The following is a 17193-nucleotide window of genomic DNA, read 5'->3' on the forward strand; positions in this document are numbered from 1 at the left end:
ACTCGTTTTGGCTGTGCCATTACGGAGAGCACGCTTGCTGATAGTGTTTCATGCAATTTAACCCCATTTCCTGCTCACTTGAAGACCACTTGTGCAATTCAGGCACCACTCTACTGTTACCTTGTTATTAGCTTAAAGAGATAGTTCAAGTTTTATGGATGTGAACTTATTTTCCACTTCCTTGGAGTGTTGAAGGCTCATCCAGCCACTTTTCCCCCGGTCATAATTTGAATTCTTGAGATTTCTTTTAGCCATGTTAGTGGAGGTTCTCAATGGCTAAACCTGAACTATCCCTTTAAGGATGTTTTGCTGTCTTTCGCAGGGTAACTGTTCCTTTAAGACTAAATGAACTAAAGTGGAAACAACAATAAAAAAAAAAAACTCAAGTCAAGACTGGCAAGTGTTGATTATGAACATCCAGTTTACATGACTGTTTAGCGTTGTCAGGCAGTAATCATCATTCCCTCGACGCCAGCCTCCTCCTCAACCCCATTCAGGTCTTCCAGTTCCTTGTGACCTGAGATTGACCCCTTCCCGAAAGGAAGCCTCCTCTGGTTGATAACTTGAATTACAGTGCGTCTTAAATCTATCCCATGGGAGGCCTGTGTCAACCTCTCGCTGATGACATCACTGTGACCCAGGCCTCGCTCCTCTTTGTCAGCGTCCACATCTCACCACCTCAGACTGCAGAGGAGGACAGATATGTATTATCTTGCTACCAACCACTGTCTCCTTCAACCATCTTCCACTGTGAGCAAAGTGTGAGTGACCTCATCCCTGTGCTCTGCAGACTCTCTCTCACACACACACACACACACACACACACACACAGTAGACAGGTGGTCTTGGCTGCACCTTCAAAGCCACGCTGCTAGGTCTTTGATCTGCGGTCCCTGGTGAAGGCCTATCGTATTCACACTGGTACTGGGAATGTGCTACATGAGGTCTCTCACTACTAACTATTCTATGTAACTGGGACTGGTCTATGTATCAAAACACACACTGAATCATGAGGATTATAAGGCTCATAGACATGTTTTGCTGTATGTACGTGACTACAGTCACAGTTAATATTATACATACTGTATTGGTATAATAGTCTAATGACAGCTACTGTATGATTTGAGGGAGTTTAAAATACCATGTCAAGCACTGAGAAGCCAACAATGTGAACACACACATTCACGCGTGATAACAAATAGGACACAGACGATTTTCAGCAAGTAGTCTTTACTAAGAGGAAAGGTTGAACACTGAACATCTCAACACTGTACAGTGAGACTTAATTTATATCCAGTAAAATTCTGCTTGTAAAATCTGGATTACGGATCAAAAGGCACATAAAATCTGCACAGATGAAAAAAAAGAGAGGCTCCCTGAATGAATAACGCAATCAAATTATAATATTAAGTCAACCATTGTTATTGATAATATCCCAAACCTAAAGGAAAAATAATGCTAAGTCAAACATTCAGCATGCAATTTTGTTCTTGGCAATTCATACCAGCAGACACAGCTTGAAAAAGTCTTAGAAACATCTTTGTATTAAAAGATGACTTTAGTTTACACTTATATCTTATTTGCGTTGTGTACAGGACCCAGAGGTTCCATGATTACTGAAACAATTCTGCACCCTTTATCTGTACATTTATTGCATATGAAATGTCTAAAATGACAAGAACACATCAAATATAGCAAAGAAACAATTTCAATTTCCTTATAAAAAAAAAGAAGCAAACCAACAGCTTAAAAAAGGGAAATTGCATGCACACCGTAGACAGAAATGGGGGTTCAACCTGAGGAAAAAGGTTGAGAGTTATGTATATAATACAATGACAATGAGCTTCAAGACGTGTGTGTCATGTGTGTCTTCAGTCGTGTGTGTGTGTGTGTATACAGTATATATACAGTTCGGTCCATATATATGGACAGTGACAGAATATTTGTTATTTTAGCTGTTTACCGAAACCTAATCAAGTTACAGTTATATAACGAATATGGGCTGAAAGTGCAGACTCTCAGCTTTAGGGGTTTAGGAATTACAGCTCTTTAATATGTAGCCCCCTCTTTTTCAAGGGACCAAAAGTAATTGGACAATTGACTCCTTTGTTATTTCTTTGCCAATTAAGCAGGTGGAGTGGATTCCAAGCGTGGCATTTGCATTTGGAAGCTGTTGCTGTGAACGCATGTGGTCAAAGGAGCTGTGTATAACTCCTAGACGTTTCCTACAATATTTTTGTTCAACCCCTTAAATGAAAGCTGAAAGTCTGCACTTCAATTGCATCTCGATTGTTTCATTTTAAAACCATCGTGGTGGCGTACAGAGCCAAAATTAGGGAAATTGTGTCACTGTCCAAATATCTCCGGACCTAACTGTATATGGTAGTGCATGTGTTTGAGTGCTCTCTTATTCCTCCAGTGCTATAAGATCATGTGTATGTGCTTCCATTGCAGGAACGTGTCGATACAGCGTCTGAATGTCTCCCATATGGGAGTCCGGAACTCTCTCAGTGCCATGTCCAGTCTAGTCTCTCCCCCCCACTTTCTGTCTCTATCCATCCCTCAGTCCTCTCTCTCTCTCTCTCTCTCTCTCCATCCCTCTCCCTCTCCTCCTCCAAACCCTCTCTCAGAAGACCAGCCTGTTGACAGTGTTGAAGCCCCCGCCTCCCCCTCCACCGCCCGAGGGGCCACAGCTGCCCGGGGGGTCGTTGTCGTCCGAGCCGTGAGGCCTGAAGGAGCAGTTGGCCGAGGCGGCCTGGAGAGCGCGGGTCCGAGCGTTCAGCTCCTGCTCCTGACGGACCGGGAGACAGAAATGGAATGGTAAATGGACTGCACTTATATAGCGCCTTATTCCAAAGTGCTTTTTACAATGGCCTCTCATTCACCCATTCACACACACACACACATTCACACACCAATGGCAGCAAGCTACCAATGCAAGGCGCTGGCCCGCTCATTGGGGGCAATTTGGGGTTCAGTGTCTTGCCCAAGGACACCTCGACACGTGGCCAGACGGGGATCGAACCGCCTTGGCCTTACGATTATTAGACGCCGGCTCTACCTACCGGCTCTACCTCCTGAGCTACAGCCGCCCTCCAAAAAAGGTGGAGATGAGACATCAACACACGGTTCACAGATGAGCTTCTTGGAGTAGGGAGAGGGGCTGACCCTTGAACAACTGATCCGGGGTCTGATATTCATTGACAGCCCTAGTGGGAAAGGTTAAGAATGGGGGGACATGGCAATCTGATCTTAGATCTGAGGGTACGGTGTTGCGCTTCCTGGGTTAGGAAATGCTACTCTAGTGCCCACTTTTCCTCGTTTTCCTCGTTTCCTCGTTTCTTTTCCTCTTTTCTTTTTAGAAAACAAAAAAACAAAACCAGAGACAGAAAATGAGGGTAGAAACTGAGGGAAAAGTTGAGAGGTATGGATACAGTACAATGACAGCATAAATGCTACTCTGGCGCCCCCTAGTGGTGCACCAACTGTAGTTGAATGATGAGACGTTAGGCCTTTTCTCTACTGTTAGAAAACAGCTCCTCGCGTCCCCCTCGAGGACAGGACCCTAGGAGTCGTTTTCTAACCATTGAGAAAAGGCTTTTGAGGTTGAAAGGATACAATTTCCACAAGAAGGAGAGGCTGAATGTCGCTAATGGAGATGGTTTGATGTGGTTTGATATAGCAGCTGGATTCCCTGTGCATTAAACCAAATTAGCTAAACTCAGGGTTTGAGACAGAGAGAGAGCGCAAGCGAGAGAGAGAGAGAGAGAGACACACACACACAGCTATTTAACATCCCATGGTAATCAAGTAATTAGACTGGGTTACCACTGGCATGATCGCGAGGAGAAAATTTTCACAGGGCAAATACATTAGCATAGTCATTTAGCTCCAATGCCTAATGTGTCATTTAGTCAGCATCACACTAAACACTTATGCTAATGCTAACAGCATTACCCCCCCCGGGCCTGTATTTAGTGACAGGAATCACACAGGCACTGCGCTGGAGCTGGAGGGGGATTTCACCGCACTAATTGACTTTTAGGAGTAGAAGTCTGCTTATCAACCGTTTGTCACCGAGCCTGATCTCTTAAGCACCTGTCGTGGAGGGAAAGAGGAAGAGTATTATGGGCTGTTGCCTGTAGCTCTGCTCCTATTTGGCTGACAGTTAGTAATCCAAATATACCACTAAATCAGGTATCACCCTCTCTCACGCACACTCACACACAGACTCTGCGTGGTACCTGTAAGAAGAGCTTGTTGTCCTTGGTGATGGCGTCCATCAGCTCCTTCTGCAGGGGAGGTTCTGAGCTCAGCCTCCTCCCACTGGCCGCCGCCGCCTCTGCTCCCCCGGTGCCGCTCCCCCCCTGTTTCCGGTAGATGAGCACGTAGGCCGTGTCCTTGGGGAAGCGGCTGGTGATGTTCTGCACCGACTCCCAGGACGTAAACGTCACCCGGCTGTCGTTGAACAGCAGCCAATCCCTGCCCTCCTGGCTGCCCCAGCCTACTTCCTGTCTGGGGGTCATCCCTGGCATGTCGGAGCACGTGGCGAGGTCAGGCTCCGCGTGCCCGTTCCCGCCGGCCTCCCCCCCCCCCCCCGGGGTGAAGTGGTTGATCGGGTGCTGCGCTCCGTCCGCCCCGTTGACGTTCCGGCCGTAGGAGTAGTAGTGGCCGCTCTCCGACGACAGCCCGGAATGCATCACCACCGAGCTGAGGACGTACGGCACCGCGCGGACTGCCGGCGACGGCTCCACCTCCACCTCTCCGTTCCTCCTCCTCCTCTCCTCCTCCTCCTCCTCCTCCTGCTGCTCCTCCCTCCGCGACGGCTTCAGCTTCTTGGCCAGGTTCTCGCTGCTCTCCGGAGAGTCCACCTGCAGAGGGGAGGAGGAGGAGGAAGAGGAGGAGGAGGGAGAGGGGGAGGAGGGAGAGCGCGAACGGGGGGGGGCGTGAACGGGCAGCTGCATGAGGGGCGGGATGGCGACGTTGTCCAGGATCTTCCGGCGGACGTGGCACTTGGCGTCGTAGGAGAAGCGCAGCAGCGTGAGGATGAGGTACTCGGGCGCCGCCACCACCCTCATCCCCCTCTCGGCCCGCTGGAGCGAGCCGCACTTCTCGCAGAAGTAGGCGTTCTCCTCGTCCAGGATCTCGGGGGCCAGGAAGTAGTTGACCAGGTCGGGCACGGAGAGCGGCGGCCCGCTGGGCGGTGGTGTGGTCGTGGTCGTCGTGAAAGGGACGCCGCCGCCGGTCGCCGTCGGCTTCTCCTTGAGAGGGCCTCCTTCCGGGGCCTCGCTGCCCCCGTTGACGGCGCCCAGGCAGGGACCCCGGGGGTCCTCGGAGGGCCCCTCCGTCTGGGGGTCCCCCTGGGGGGTGGCGGAGGGGCAGAAGGCCAGAGAGAGGTCTGTAAAGGGCTCTTCTTTCTCCGAGACGCCGTTACACTGCATGCAGCGGATCCCCGTGCTGAGACGCCCTCCGAACATCTTCTGGATCAGAGAACTGTCGTCCCCCTCAGCGGGGATCCCGCCGGCCTCCCCTCCGGACCCCTCGGCGGCGGGTTGACCCCCGGCGTCCTCGTCGGCCGCGTTGCCGGTTGAGACGTACTTGGCCTTGGCTGACAGGAGCACCTGGAGGGTTTTCTCCTCTTCGTGTAACCTTGGCAACGGAGCCGTATGCGACAGGTGAGAAACATGTTCATGAGACAATAAGAGATCAAATAAATTCAATATTTAAAATGTTTTTGGCTAGAATGTGTATGTATGTGTGTGTGTGTGTGTGTGTGTGTGTGTGTGAGAGAGTGTTGTACCTGTCTAGGAGGAAGCGCAGGTACTCAGAGCAATCCTGCTGAGACCCTGAAGTGAACCAGGGAGGCCTGGACACCTCAAAGAAGTTCCTGGGGGCGTACGCCGCCCTCTAGTGGACGCAGACACACATTGCATCTCAGAATGGAGACAGTCATGTTACATTTACATTTTTGCCATTTAGCAGATGCCTCTATCCAAAGCGACTCAAAACAAACACATAATAAATAATATATTATTCAGTAGCCTATAATATAATAAAATGGCTATTGTTGTCCACTGGTGGTGACACCAGCATTACAAGTACATTTGACAATAAGCCCATAGATTCTGGTGAGCGCTAACCTGAGTGTGTGCAAGGAAGGCAAAGAGGAGCTGCAGTTTCTTCATCAGCTGGTGGGCGCCGTTCAGTTGTAACGACAAGACGTGCCTCCTGAAACTGGAGAAGGAAAATGAACTGCGGCTCATCACAAGGTCAACAACACCTGCCGGAAATGATTTAGCTGTGTGTGTGTGTGTGTGTGTCCGACTCACTCTGTGGCCATGAACAGTGTCTGTATGACGCGGTGTGCGTGTGTGTGTGTGTGTGTGTGTGTGTGTGTGTGTGTGTGTGTGTGTGTGTGTGTGTGGATGTGTGGATGTGCACGCCTGCGTGGCCTACTCACTCTGTGGCCGTGAACAGGGTCTGTATGATGCTGTTCATGTAGCAGGTGTTTCCCAGGTTGATCAGGCCTGTCTTGCCCGTCTCAGACTTCCCTGCCAGCCTGAGCAGACCGGAGGTGAAGGAGTTGAACTGGGAGGTCCAGGCACTTTGGTTCAGAACCAGCTTGATCTTCTTCTCGCTAGGCTTAGGCAGCTCCTGGACAAATAACAACAACAACAACAACCAGCATTTAAGATTCACAATATACACCTTAAGAACATCTACCCAGTTGGGGTCCCATCCTGACCGTCCCCAGAGAAAGGAGGTCTCCTCTCCTCCCCATCCTTCCTCTTTGTCCTCTTTCATCTCACCCTTGCTGCTAGAGTTGCCGATCTCAGATCCCCTCATGTGTAACATATAGCATAAATGTATTTTAAAAAAGCATAAAAAAGCATAAAAAAAAACAAATCTTCCGTCCATCTTCTGTCCTATATTTTGTAGTGAGAAAGTTGGTAACCCTACTAGCTGCACTCCATGTGCTGCTCCTCCACTCACCTCCACCCCTACCGGCCTACCTCTCGCGTAAGGTAAATACATTACAAATCGGAAAGGATAATTGTCTCAAGTATTTCATGAGGCAACCTGTAAGAAAGAACGTTGAAATCCTGTAGCAACTAACTAACTTAACACTAGATATTATTTTGTTTCTCTTCAAGAGTCAGCAACAGGTGACTAGCCCCTGCACTCTCACCTATAGGCGACTAGCTGCGCAGGTGGTAACACCCCGTCGCTTCCTCCAGTTGTACAAAGTTGAGAGCGCAGAGAGCCTTGTATGTGTTATTGAGGAGGTCATAAATCTGACATTAGGGCTGGTAATGATGGCCAGAAAGAGAGAGAAACTGAAAGTCTACTAAAAGGTATTACTACTAGGTAGAGATTCCAAGGTATTTTCTGGGAATGTAAACCGGTTTTGCGAAGTCTAACAGTGGCCCAGGTCTAATGTGTGGTACATGAGAGAGCAGCAACAACAACAACAACAACAACAACAACAACAACAACAACAACAACAGTCTTCTGGATGTTCCCTCACTTTGATTTCCTCCAGGATGTTGTCATAGAGGTCAGGGAAGCCAGAGAACTGGTACATCATGCAGTGGATGAGCTCTGTGAACTGCACCAAGAAGGCCTTACTGGTGGAGAGGCCATCTGTCTGCAGACTAGTGACCAGTTTCACCACGTGTGGGACCACCTGGGGAGAGAGGGAGGGAGAGAGGTTTCAAAACCAGTTTATTGGGACAATGACAGGAGGGAAGATGAATAAAAAGAAAAAAAAAGAGAGAAATATCCACTCAAATGTGACATGTGAAAAGGTCCGCATGTCGGCAATTATCAAATCGACAAATTACCAAAAAGCTTCTTATATAAATAATTATAATTATATATATATATTTGTGCCCACTTGATATAACAAACAACCGTTTTAGGATCACTAAATGCTTAATAATTTGTGAATTGGATTCACTGTATCGTCTGCTGTAGGCTAATAGGTAAGTGATACATGGCTTGTAAACAAACTTAGGGCCGGTTTCACAGACAAGGCTTAAGCCTAGTCCTGGACTAAAAAACATCTTCAATGGAGATTTTACATTGAAAGTGTGATTTAGTCCAGGACTAGGCTTAAGCCTTGTCTCTGAAACCGGCCCTTAGTGTTTTAGGACGTGTTCAAAAGCAAGGACTGTGTGATTGTTTTGAGTGTGTTTTGATTCAGAGCGAGTTCCTCCAGTATTTAATTTGAGGGGGACCAACATTCAAATAAGCATATCTTCTTCAACTGTTTTCATTGAAAACTGATTTCAATGTCTGACACATCATTTGAAAGCTTCCTGAATCTGCACTTTCATAATCTGGAGAAAAAAAGAAAAGAAAAATGACCTTGACCTACTTTTTCACCAGACCGTGTCACAAATGTGTCCTCTTAAATAAGAGAGGGGTAGATTTTTTATGATGCTTTTAAACACAACACAGTCTACAGAAAAGAGATACGGCCTCGCACATAAGGCTTCATTTCACCTCCATTTGTTTTTAAATTGACTGACAATCAAAGCAGGTAGAAACCTAAAGGCATCTCAGGTCTCTGTCCCCACAGCACCTCGCTAGAGGCAGAGTCATGCTGGGCTGGGGGGGGTGGGGGCTGATTCATGGGGCTTAATGGAGCCTGAAGGCTCTTAATGCCACATAGGAGGAAAAGACAGAAAAAGGTGTGTGTGTGTGTGGGGGGGGGGGTCCTCACCAAGTGGAAGGCCTCGGGAGAGTGCTGGAAACTCAGCAGCATGTGAGAGAGGACGACCAGAGCCCCCTGCCTCACGATGGGGTACCACAGACGGTTGAACACCTAGACACAGACACACACACACAGACACACACAGACAGTCAAATATACTACAGATGTGACGGCCGCTGGTGAAACCCTGAACAAGTCGGCAACCAATCAAATTGTTCAGACTTTTATTCTGAAAATCAATGACACACTCGCTAGTCAAGCCAAAATATTGTAATACAATGGATTCGGTGAGTAATCCCCACTACTCTACACTAACTAGGTAGTAGTGGGGATTACTCACAGAATCCATTGCATTGCAATATTATGGCTTGACTAGCGAGTGTGTCCTTTATTTTTAACAATGTTTACATTTATTTACAAGTTTCACTAGCTGCGGTCACATATAAACATACAGATACACACTAACGGTTCATGATAGAGTTTTACTTTTACACATTTTCCATTTACATTTTTGCCATTGAGCGAGACACCTTTATCTAAAGCGACTTACAACAAGTAAATGTGCCTAAGTAAGTGAATCATCTGTACATCAGTCATCATAAGAAAAACAAATCTATGCTACGGCCAGTGGCCATTGGCACTCACAATGCTAGAAGAAGTAAGAATTACTTTTTGAAAAATGATTTATAGTAGAGAAACTGTACAGGGGTATAGTGGGGATGAAGAGGACTAAAGGAGGGACAGTTAAAATGTAGTAGAGAAGAGATGGAGGTCTTTAATCTACGGCGGAAAACAGGTAGTGACTCTGCAGTCCTGACAGCAGTGGGCAGCTCGTTCCACCAGCAGGGCACCAAGACAGTGAAAAGCTGTGACTGAACAGCATGACCGCTGCTACCGGTCAGAGACAGACAGAGTAAAGCGACCTACACATTAACATTCAGATTAATGTTATGGGGGGGGGGGGGGGGGTGATGCTGAAGGTGAAAGTGTGAGTTGGCAACTCTGGTTTTATGTCACACAAGTGTTAAATATGTGAAGGCACCAAGCCAACACAAGGAAGGAATGAGCGTTCAAAATACCCTGAGCTCTTCTCCATCACAACACACGTCCCACTGCACTCTGAACTCACACATGGCAAGTTAAATATAAACCTGGTTGGAACAGCCTTCAAGTTTCCATCCACAAAACTGTCATTGGCCTCCTAGTTTATATATACACTGTATATACTGCGCGTCAACCTCACATGTGCGTCAGCCACACATTCCGAAATGACAGAAAATCTACGTAATTGTTTTTTTCCCAGAGCTAAATGAATTTAAATAAATGACATTAAATAAATGAATAATCTTGTTCACTGGTGTTACCAATAGTGCCTACTGAAGTGGCTGAAGTTGCTCTTTTGACTGCAGCCAATTCAGTGGCAGAGTTCAGTGGCTAACTAATAGGACGTCGACTGAACAAGACAGTGATTCTGCATAAGGAGTTAACATGGCTGGCTTGTGTCATGAATTTAAGAGTCTGACATTCTAGCTGACTTTTGTTGCCTTGGGTGTGTAGTTTAACCACATCAGCATGACTGGCACGACGCAGAGTGCAGCAAGGAATTTACCACTTTGACCATGTTCGTTCGTCTTGCGGGAAGGACGCTGGAATAAACCATTACTGGAAATGACATTAGCAGGCAAGGGGTTATTCTGTATAGTTGATTCACTTACTTAAGACAAATATACGTTGTAAGTCGCTTTGGATAAAAGCATCTGCTAAATGACTGTAATGTAAATGTAATGTCTATTGCTACAACCTTCTGCATTTAGTTAACGAGCTCAACGACAGTTTTAGCAAATGTGACTCAGGCCTCTGCTGCTGTGGTCAGACAGTACTAGGGCTGCAACAACGAATCGATTAACCCAAAAATAATCGACAGATTAATCGATTATCAAAATAATCGTTAGTTGCAGCCCTAGACAGTACTGTTACTGTACACACCAGCTCTATCTTGAGCAGCGTGACGTCGATGAGGATGGTGAACTTCTGCACGGCAGCCAGCCCCTTCAGCAGAGAGATGACCCAGGTGTCCACATGGTGGGCCAGAGGCCACGACAGCCAGTCGATCATCCTGGAGAGAGGTTAGAGAGAGAGAGGTTAGAGAGAGAGAGAGGTTAGAGAGAGAGAGAGAGAGAGGTTAGAGAGAGAGAGAGAGGTTAGAGAGAGAGAGGTTAGAGAGAGAGAGGTTAGAGAGAGAGAGGTTAGAGAGAGAGAGAGGTTAGAGAGAGAGAGGTTAGAGAGAGAGAGGTTAGAGAGAGAGAGGTTAGAGAGAGAGAGAGGTTAGAGAGAGAGAGAGGTTAGAGAGAGAGAGGTTAGAGAGAGAGTGAGAGAGAGGTTAGAGAGAGAGAGAGGTTAGAGAGAGAGTGAGAGAGAGGTTAGAGAGAGAGAGAGGTTAGAGAGAGAGAGAGGTTAGAGAGAGAGAGGTTAGAGAGAGAGTGAGAGAGAGGTTAGAGAGAGAGAGAGCGAGAGGTTAGAGAGAGAGAGAGGTTAGAGAGAGAGAGAGGTTAGAGAGAGAGAGGTTAGAGAGAGAGGTTAGAAAGAGAGAGAGGTTAGAGAGAGAGAGAGAGAGAGGTTAGACAGAGAGAGAGAGAGGTTAGAGAGGTTAGAGAGAAAGAGAGAGGTTAGAGAGGGAGAGAGAGAGAGGTTAGAGAGAGAGAGGGAGGGTAGAGAGAGTAGGAGGTCTCCGTAAAAATACTGTTGCAAACACATTCCGTTTGTGTTGTGAGCTGACCTGCAGAGAGCCTGTGTCATACTAGCGTCCTTGACGTTCTGGTCGGTGGTGAGGCTCTTGATGAGAACGGTGATCATCTGCAGAGGGATGTGCTGCACCAGGCTGGCCAGGGCTATGGAGGGGTCAAAGGAAGGGTCTACACACAACACAGAAGAAACATTAGATAGAGAGATACTTTGTTGTTCTCCGAGGGGAAATTAAGGCATTACAACACCTCACATCACAAACTACAACAACACAATAAATGACATGTCACGATCTAATCTAATTTTATAAACATAACACATTTTTGGGTCAGACTTGTCAATCAACTGTTATTACCAGGGGATTTACATTGTCTTTTGTTTTTTGGGGGGCGAAATTGTGTCAATCATTTTCAACATTTATGTGAAAATATATTTGTGTTTCCAATGTTGAATCTGAACAGAACAAAACTAATCTGAAACAAAATGACCAAATGACCCCACTAAGAAGAGGGTTCAATGTCTGATGTTGACTGCAGTGCCGTGTTGCCATGAATCATCTAAATAACAAAAGAGGTACGGCCAGACAAAGAGGTACGGACTGACAATGGGTTTTCCAGGACGCTCAATCATGTGTTAAACGCCTGACATGACCAGTGAGCTCAGTAGGGTAGGGATGTGGGGGGCGGGTCTAATCACTGACTGGAACATTAAGAAACAGTTCTGTTCTCATAGCATTCTATGGTCTTAAGAGTACAGTAATATCCATCCATGAGAAACAGCTGCTGTTTTTTCATTTTATTATTGGGATTGGGATAGAGATAGAGATAGTAGAGATTGACAGGAAGGATGGGTGAGAGAGAGGAGGGCTGGCATGCAGGATAGGTCAATGGCCGGAATCGAACCGGGCACCCTGCGCCCCCAGCTGCTGTTTTCAAAGACAGTGGATCGTTTACCCTCGATTACACACAACACAGAGCTCAGTGAACGTGACAGTGATGTAGCGTACGTACTCTCCCTGTGTCTCACCTGTGGAGGAGATGATGGCGAACACCTCCTGCAGCGAGGGCAGCAGCGTGGTGGGCTCCGCCTTCCAGATGTTCTGCAGGAGTGTGCTGACCTTGGTCACCTGACCCACGTACTCCCTCAGCTCCCTCTCCTGGCTGGCGGGGCAGCTGAAGTACCCGATGGTCCTGACCAGCTGCTGGCAGAACAAGACGGCCGACTTGTCCCTGGGGATGCACTGCACGAAGTCCGACAGCATGACGCTGAGACGGGCGCACAGGGCCGGCTCGGGCCTCTCGCACACCAGCCTCAGCACCTCCACCTGGATCACCCCGAAGATCTCCAGTACCGAGGGGCAGCTGATGAGCAGCCGCAGGCAGCAGTGGATGTAGTCCACGACGGCCGGGTCTTTGCGGTCCAGGGGGCCGTAGCCCAGCTGGAGGAGGCCCAGCACAAAGTCTTTGCTGAAGAAGAGCTCAAACTCGGCACGGTGGTACCGGGCGTACGCCTCGAGGACCTGGAAGCCCACCTGTTTCTGGAAGGCGTCTTCGCCCAGGAGGACGAGGCGAGAGGTGAGGGCGAACAGCGCCTGGCATTGCTCCTCTGTGACCTCCTTCTCTGCCGCCTCCACCACCTTCTTCACGATGGCCCTCTTCACCGGTAAAGTGTGAGAGGAGCTGACCAGCGCCTCCAGAATCTTGTCCATTGTGGCGGTCTATTGGGCAGGGTGGGGGTGGGGGGGGGGGATCGACACCTAGCCTAAAAAGGAGAGAGCAGAGGGTAATCCAACATGCACATTTTTTTCATATGAAGACTACCTTCCGATTTACTGTAGACCATACACCAGTAATGACAACCCAATAAATGAGGTATGAATGAGACAGCTCTCATTGAGAATGATACGATCGCATAACTGAAGCACAACATTGAGTAGGTCGTCAACAACGACGTATTGTGTCAAACTGCAACGTAAACAACAACATTAAGCCAGGCATGCTGTTTCATGATGATGTCGCACAATCGACAATGACGCTAGCTAAAACAAGTCCCAACAATATCGTGAGTTTAGAATGATAAGGTTCTCCGTTTAGGGCAGTTCAGAGATATTGAGCGTCAAAGTTTTCACATTCCATTATGTTTAGTGAGATGGAACCTTTGTATTTTATGAATTACTAACTCAAAAATGTCAACATTTTAAAAATAACACCACACAGGCATTAATAAACACCTAATGGATCAGATTATGTAAAAAAACTACATTTTGACCAAAAATGGAGATAGAACCTTATTCTAACATCACGATGTGTCAGCTGTAGAGTCCCACAGCAGGGCTGTTAGCTAACGGTACAAGTATAACAGATTTTTACAAACGTAACCATACAAACTCCCCCAGATAGAGTTTTCTACCTAACGTTAGTCTTCTATTCGAGCTAACCGGCTAACTGGTGACGTTAGAATTATAAGGTTCTATCTCCATTTTTGGTCAAAATGTAGTTTTTTACATAATCTGATCCATTAGGTGTTTATTGATGCCTGTGTGGTGTTATTTTTAAAATGTTGACATTTTTGAGTTAGTAATTCATAAAATACAAAGGTTCCATCTCACAGAACATAATGGAATGTGAAAACTTTGACGCTCAATATCTCTGAACTGCCCTAAACGGAGATAGAACCTTATCATTCTAAGCAGCTAACTGGCTAACCGGCTAACTGGCTAAACAAAGCAGGCCGGAGATGACGTCACTGACTGACTTAGCACAAAATGTATCTTTCTAAAAACGACATACGCAGACCTCCACAAGCAACACTTACCCAGAGAATTCATGTCAGTCGTATTAAATGAGGATATTCTTCGCTGTCAGTAGACGTTAGTCGCTCGTTAACAACTCATTCACGTGTTATTTTGATTATTTTCCGTAGCGAGCCTCAGCTGATTTAAAAGCCCTGCAAGAAACGTCATTCAAATGACGAATCACGAATTCTGGTAGGACCTCTGTATGTACTCAAGTTTTCGCCTTATCCATTGCCTGTTCATAAAGAACGAGATTATTGGGGGGGGGGATGCTGTATTTTACTTTGTGATTCGTGTGCTTATCTTATTTATCGGTGAACACAATGAAAGATGTCTTTGCCACTCTATTATAGTAAGCTAAATTGATGATTCCGCGGACTTTGTCAGAGTTTTTTTTTTTTACAAAGAACTTTAGTTGTCGCTGTCGCACATGGCTTGGAGATCAGTTTGGTTTTGACGTAGGCTCCGCCCCTTTTAGTCTGTCCTCTCTGTTCCTCATTTTCTGGATTTCCAACCTGGATATATTTTTACATTATCCTCAGGGTTCGAGTTATAAGCTGAGCTTTGTGGGGGTCTCCAAAATAACAGTGCGAAATGTTCTCATGCACCCGCGTGAATCATGCCCACACAGCGTTGGGACTTAGAAAAACAACTAATAAAACAATCATTTTCCAAATATGTCCCTAATGCTAGTGTGAAATATATCCATGTCTTTCGAGACTCAATTAAATGTCCATTTGTTGCAGCATTTATGCTGGTGTGTATGCTATTACCTTGCATAATACACTCATAGTATAATTGAATGACATTGTAATAAAATAATAAATCCACATTCTCCTCCAATCTATAAACACACACTTTTCAATAAACATATAATAGACCTACTTATTCTGGTACCAAGTCATACAGTAGCCTACTATTCTGTGGCAAGAGTGTCTCACTCAAAAACATTCTCAATTGGCTATTCCAAATTATCATCACCACACACTGGGATATAGCAATATAATACAATTTAAACTGTAGTCTTACTTTAAGACTAAAACATTCACAAAACGTAATATTAGCCTATTGGCATCAAATAAAACAACAAACTTTCGAAATACTAATCAAAATGACTGTCAAGTGTATTCAGGAAAATCACTTCATCTTACGGTTTTGACCGCATTGTTTGGATGCCTGACTAGCAGCTAGCTAGCAATGGAAATACAGAAAGGCAACGGGCACAACTCTCACGTTAATCAAAAGTCGGATTCTAAACACTCAAGTCTACTCAAAACATATCTCTGATGTATTCTACATTAATATAATAACAGTTAAAAGTTAATTTGTGTGCTTTTCACATTGTAACAAACCTGGAAAACACAGGATATTAGCAGGACTAGCTTCTCTTCCCAAGTTTGCTCTGAAGGCAGCGCGGGAGCGCCTCGAGATGAAACTGGGCAGACTACCACCTGACCTACTAAACACAACGCCATTGGCTCCCCTCTTCAGTCCTGATCTAAATTTAACCCCTTACAGTTGGCTGTAGAAATAATTATTAGTTGACAACTTTGCATTAAAATAAATGTTATAATTAATAGTTATAGTTATAATAACCATATTATTGGTTATTATTTTCGAGGGTACTACACAAGCACGACACATTGTCCCCGTCTCCATTTCCAGTGACATCGCACCTGACATAAATAATCATGTATGCTCGTCCATGAATTGTGCTTTCATCTAATGTTACGCTAATACGGGAATCAAGTGATTTGACATTAGAAATGAATTTGTTTTTCATCTCTTGTGCAATGTGCTCTACAATCTGGGCACATGAATGATCGGATCGGTGAGTAGGACCGACTGTATAATCCTTTCTTTAGCGACAGTATAGGCTGCCCTGAACGAACTAGCTGTCTCCTTATACATACTGATTGAATGAATGAATGAATGAATGAATGGTCTTTATTGTCATTGATATAGTACAGGTACCATACAACGAAATTCGGGAGGGGGGGCTCCCCTGGTGCTAGGAAAAAAAAAAAACTAAAAACAAGAAGGGAAAAAGAGCTGGTTTACATAAATAAAGGCTATGTACACTATCCACTATACTATGCTATACCTATTCTAACATTTCCTATCTCTGAACCTTATGTACCCGAGGGTTGTCATATTGCACATAGTGTTATTGCACATTCAGGGTTCAGGGCCTAGAACCTAGGTCTTTGCTGTGTTCAGGACCTGAATGGCCCTGGGGTAGAAGCTGAGCTTCAGTCTATTTGTCCTTGCGAACATGGTCCTGAACCGCCTGTCCGAGGGCAGCCGAGCAAAGTGTTTGTTCCCAGGGTGGGATGGGTCTCTGGAGATCTTGGAGGCCTTCCTGAGGCAGCGTGTGTTGTACAGCTCTTCCAGAGAGGGGAGGGGGGCGCCGGTGATCTTCTGGGCCGATCTCACGACTCTCTGTAGCGCATTCCTCTCTGCGGCTGTGCAGCTGGAGAACCACACGCAGATGCAGTAGGTGAGGATGCTCTCCACTGCGCAGCGGTAGAAGGTCACAAGCAGCTCCTGTCTGATGTGGTCTTTCCTGAGGACTCTCAGGAAGTAGAGCCGCTGTTGTGCCTTCTTGATGATGGCCGCTGTGTTGGTCCTCCAGGACAGGTCATCCTGTATGTGCACCCCCAGGAATCGGAGGGTTGAGACTCTCTCCACGCTCCCTCCATCGACGAGCAGGGGCTGGACCTCAGATTTTTTCCTCCTGAAGTCTACGATGATTTCCTGGGTCTTTGACTGGTTCAGCAGGTTGTTAACCTTGCACAGCTTGCCCAGCTGCTCCACCTCATCCCTGTACGCCGCCTCGTCCCCCCCCGAGATGCAGCCCACCACGGTGGTGTCGTCTGCAAACTTTACGATGGAGTTGCTGGGGTGGACGGGGGTGAAGTCGTAGGTGTAGAGGTTG

General features: G+C 46.4%; 1 protein-coding gene across 1 annotated transcript; it reads right to left on the minus strand.

Moving 5' to 3' along the window:
• Positions 1-1251: 1251 nt before the first annotated feature.
• Positions 1252-14368, minus strand: usp38 (ubiquitin specific peptidase 38). Its single transcript, XM_080534939.1, has 11 exons — positions 14276-14368; positions 12488-13222; positions 11496-11631; positions 10706-10835; positions 8729-8830; positions 7529-7687; positions 6461-6654; positions 6141-6234; positions 5801-5907; positions 4245-5649; positions 1252-2791 (listed from the first exon to the last, which is right to left on the minus strand). The coding sequence occupies exons 2-11, from the start codon at positions 13167-13169 to the stop codon at positions 2627-2629; spliced, it is 3174 nt and encodes a 1057-aa protein (XP_080391065.1). The 5' UTR covers positions 13170-13222; positions 14276-14368; the 3' UTR covers positions 1252-2626.
• Positions 14369-17193: the final 2825 nt, after the last annotated feature.

This window comes from Nansenia antarctica (genome assembly GCF_963989245.1).
Source record: "Nansenia antarctica genome assembly, chromosome: 6".
NCBI classification, from domain to species: domain Eukaryota; kingdom Metazoa; phylum Chordata; class Actinopteri; order Argentiniformes; family Microstomatidae; genus Nansenia; species Nansenia antarctica.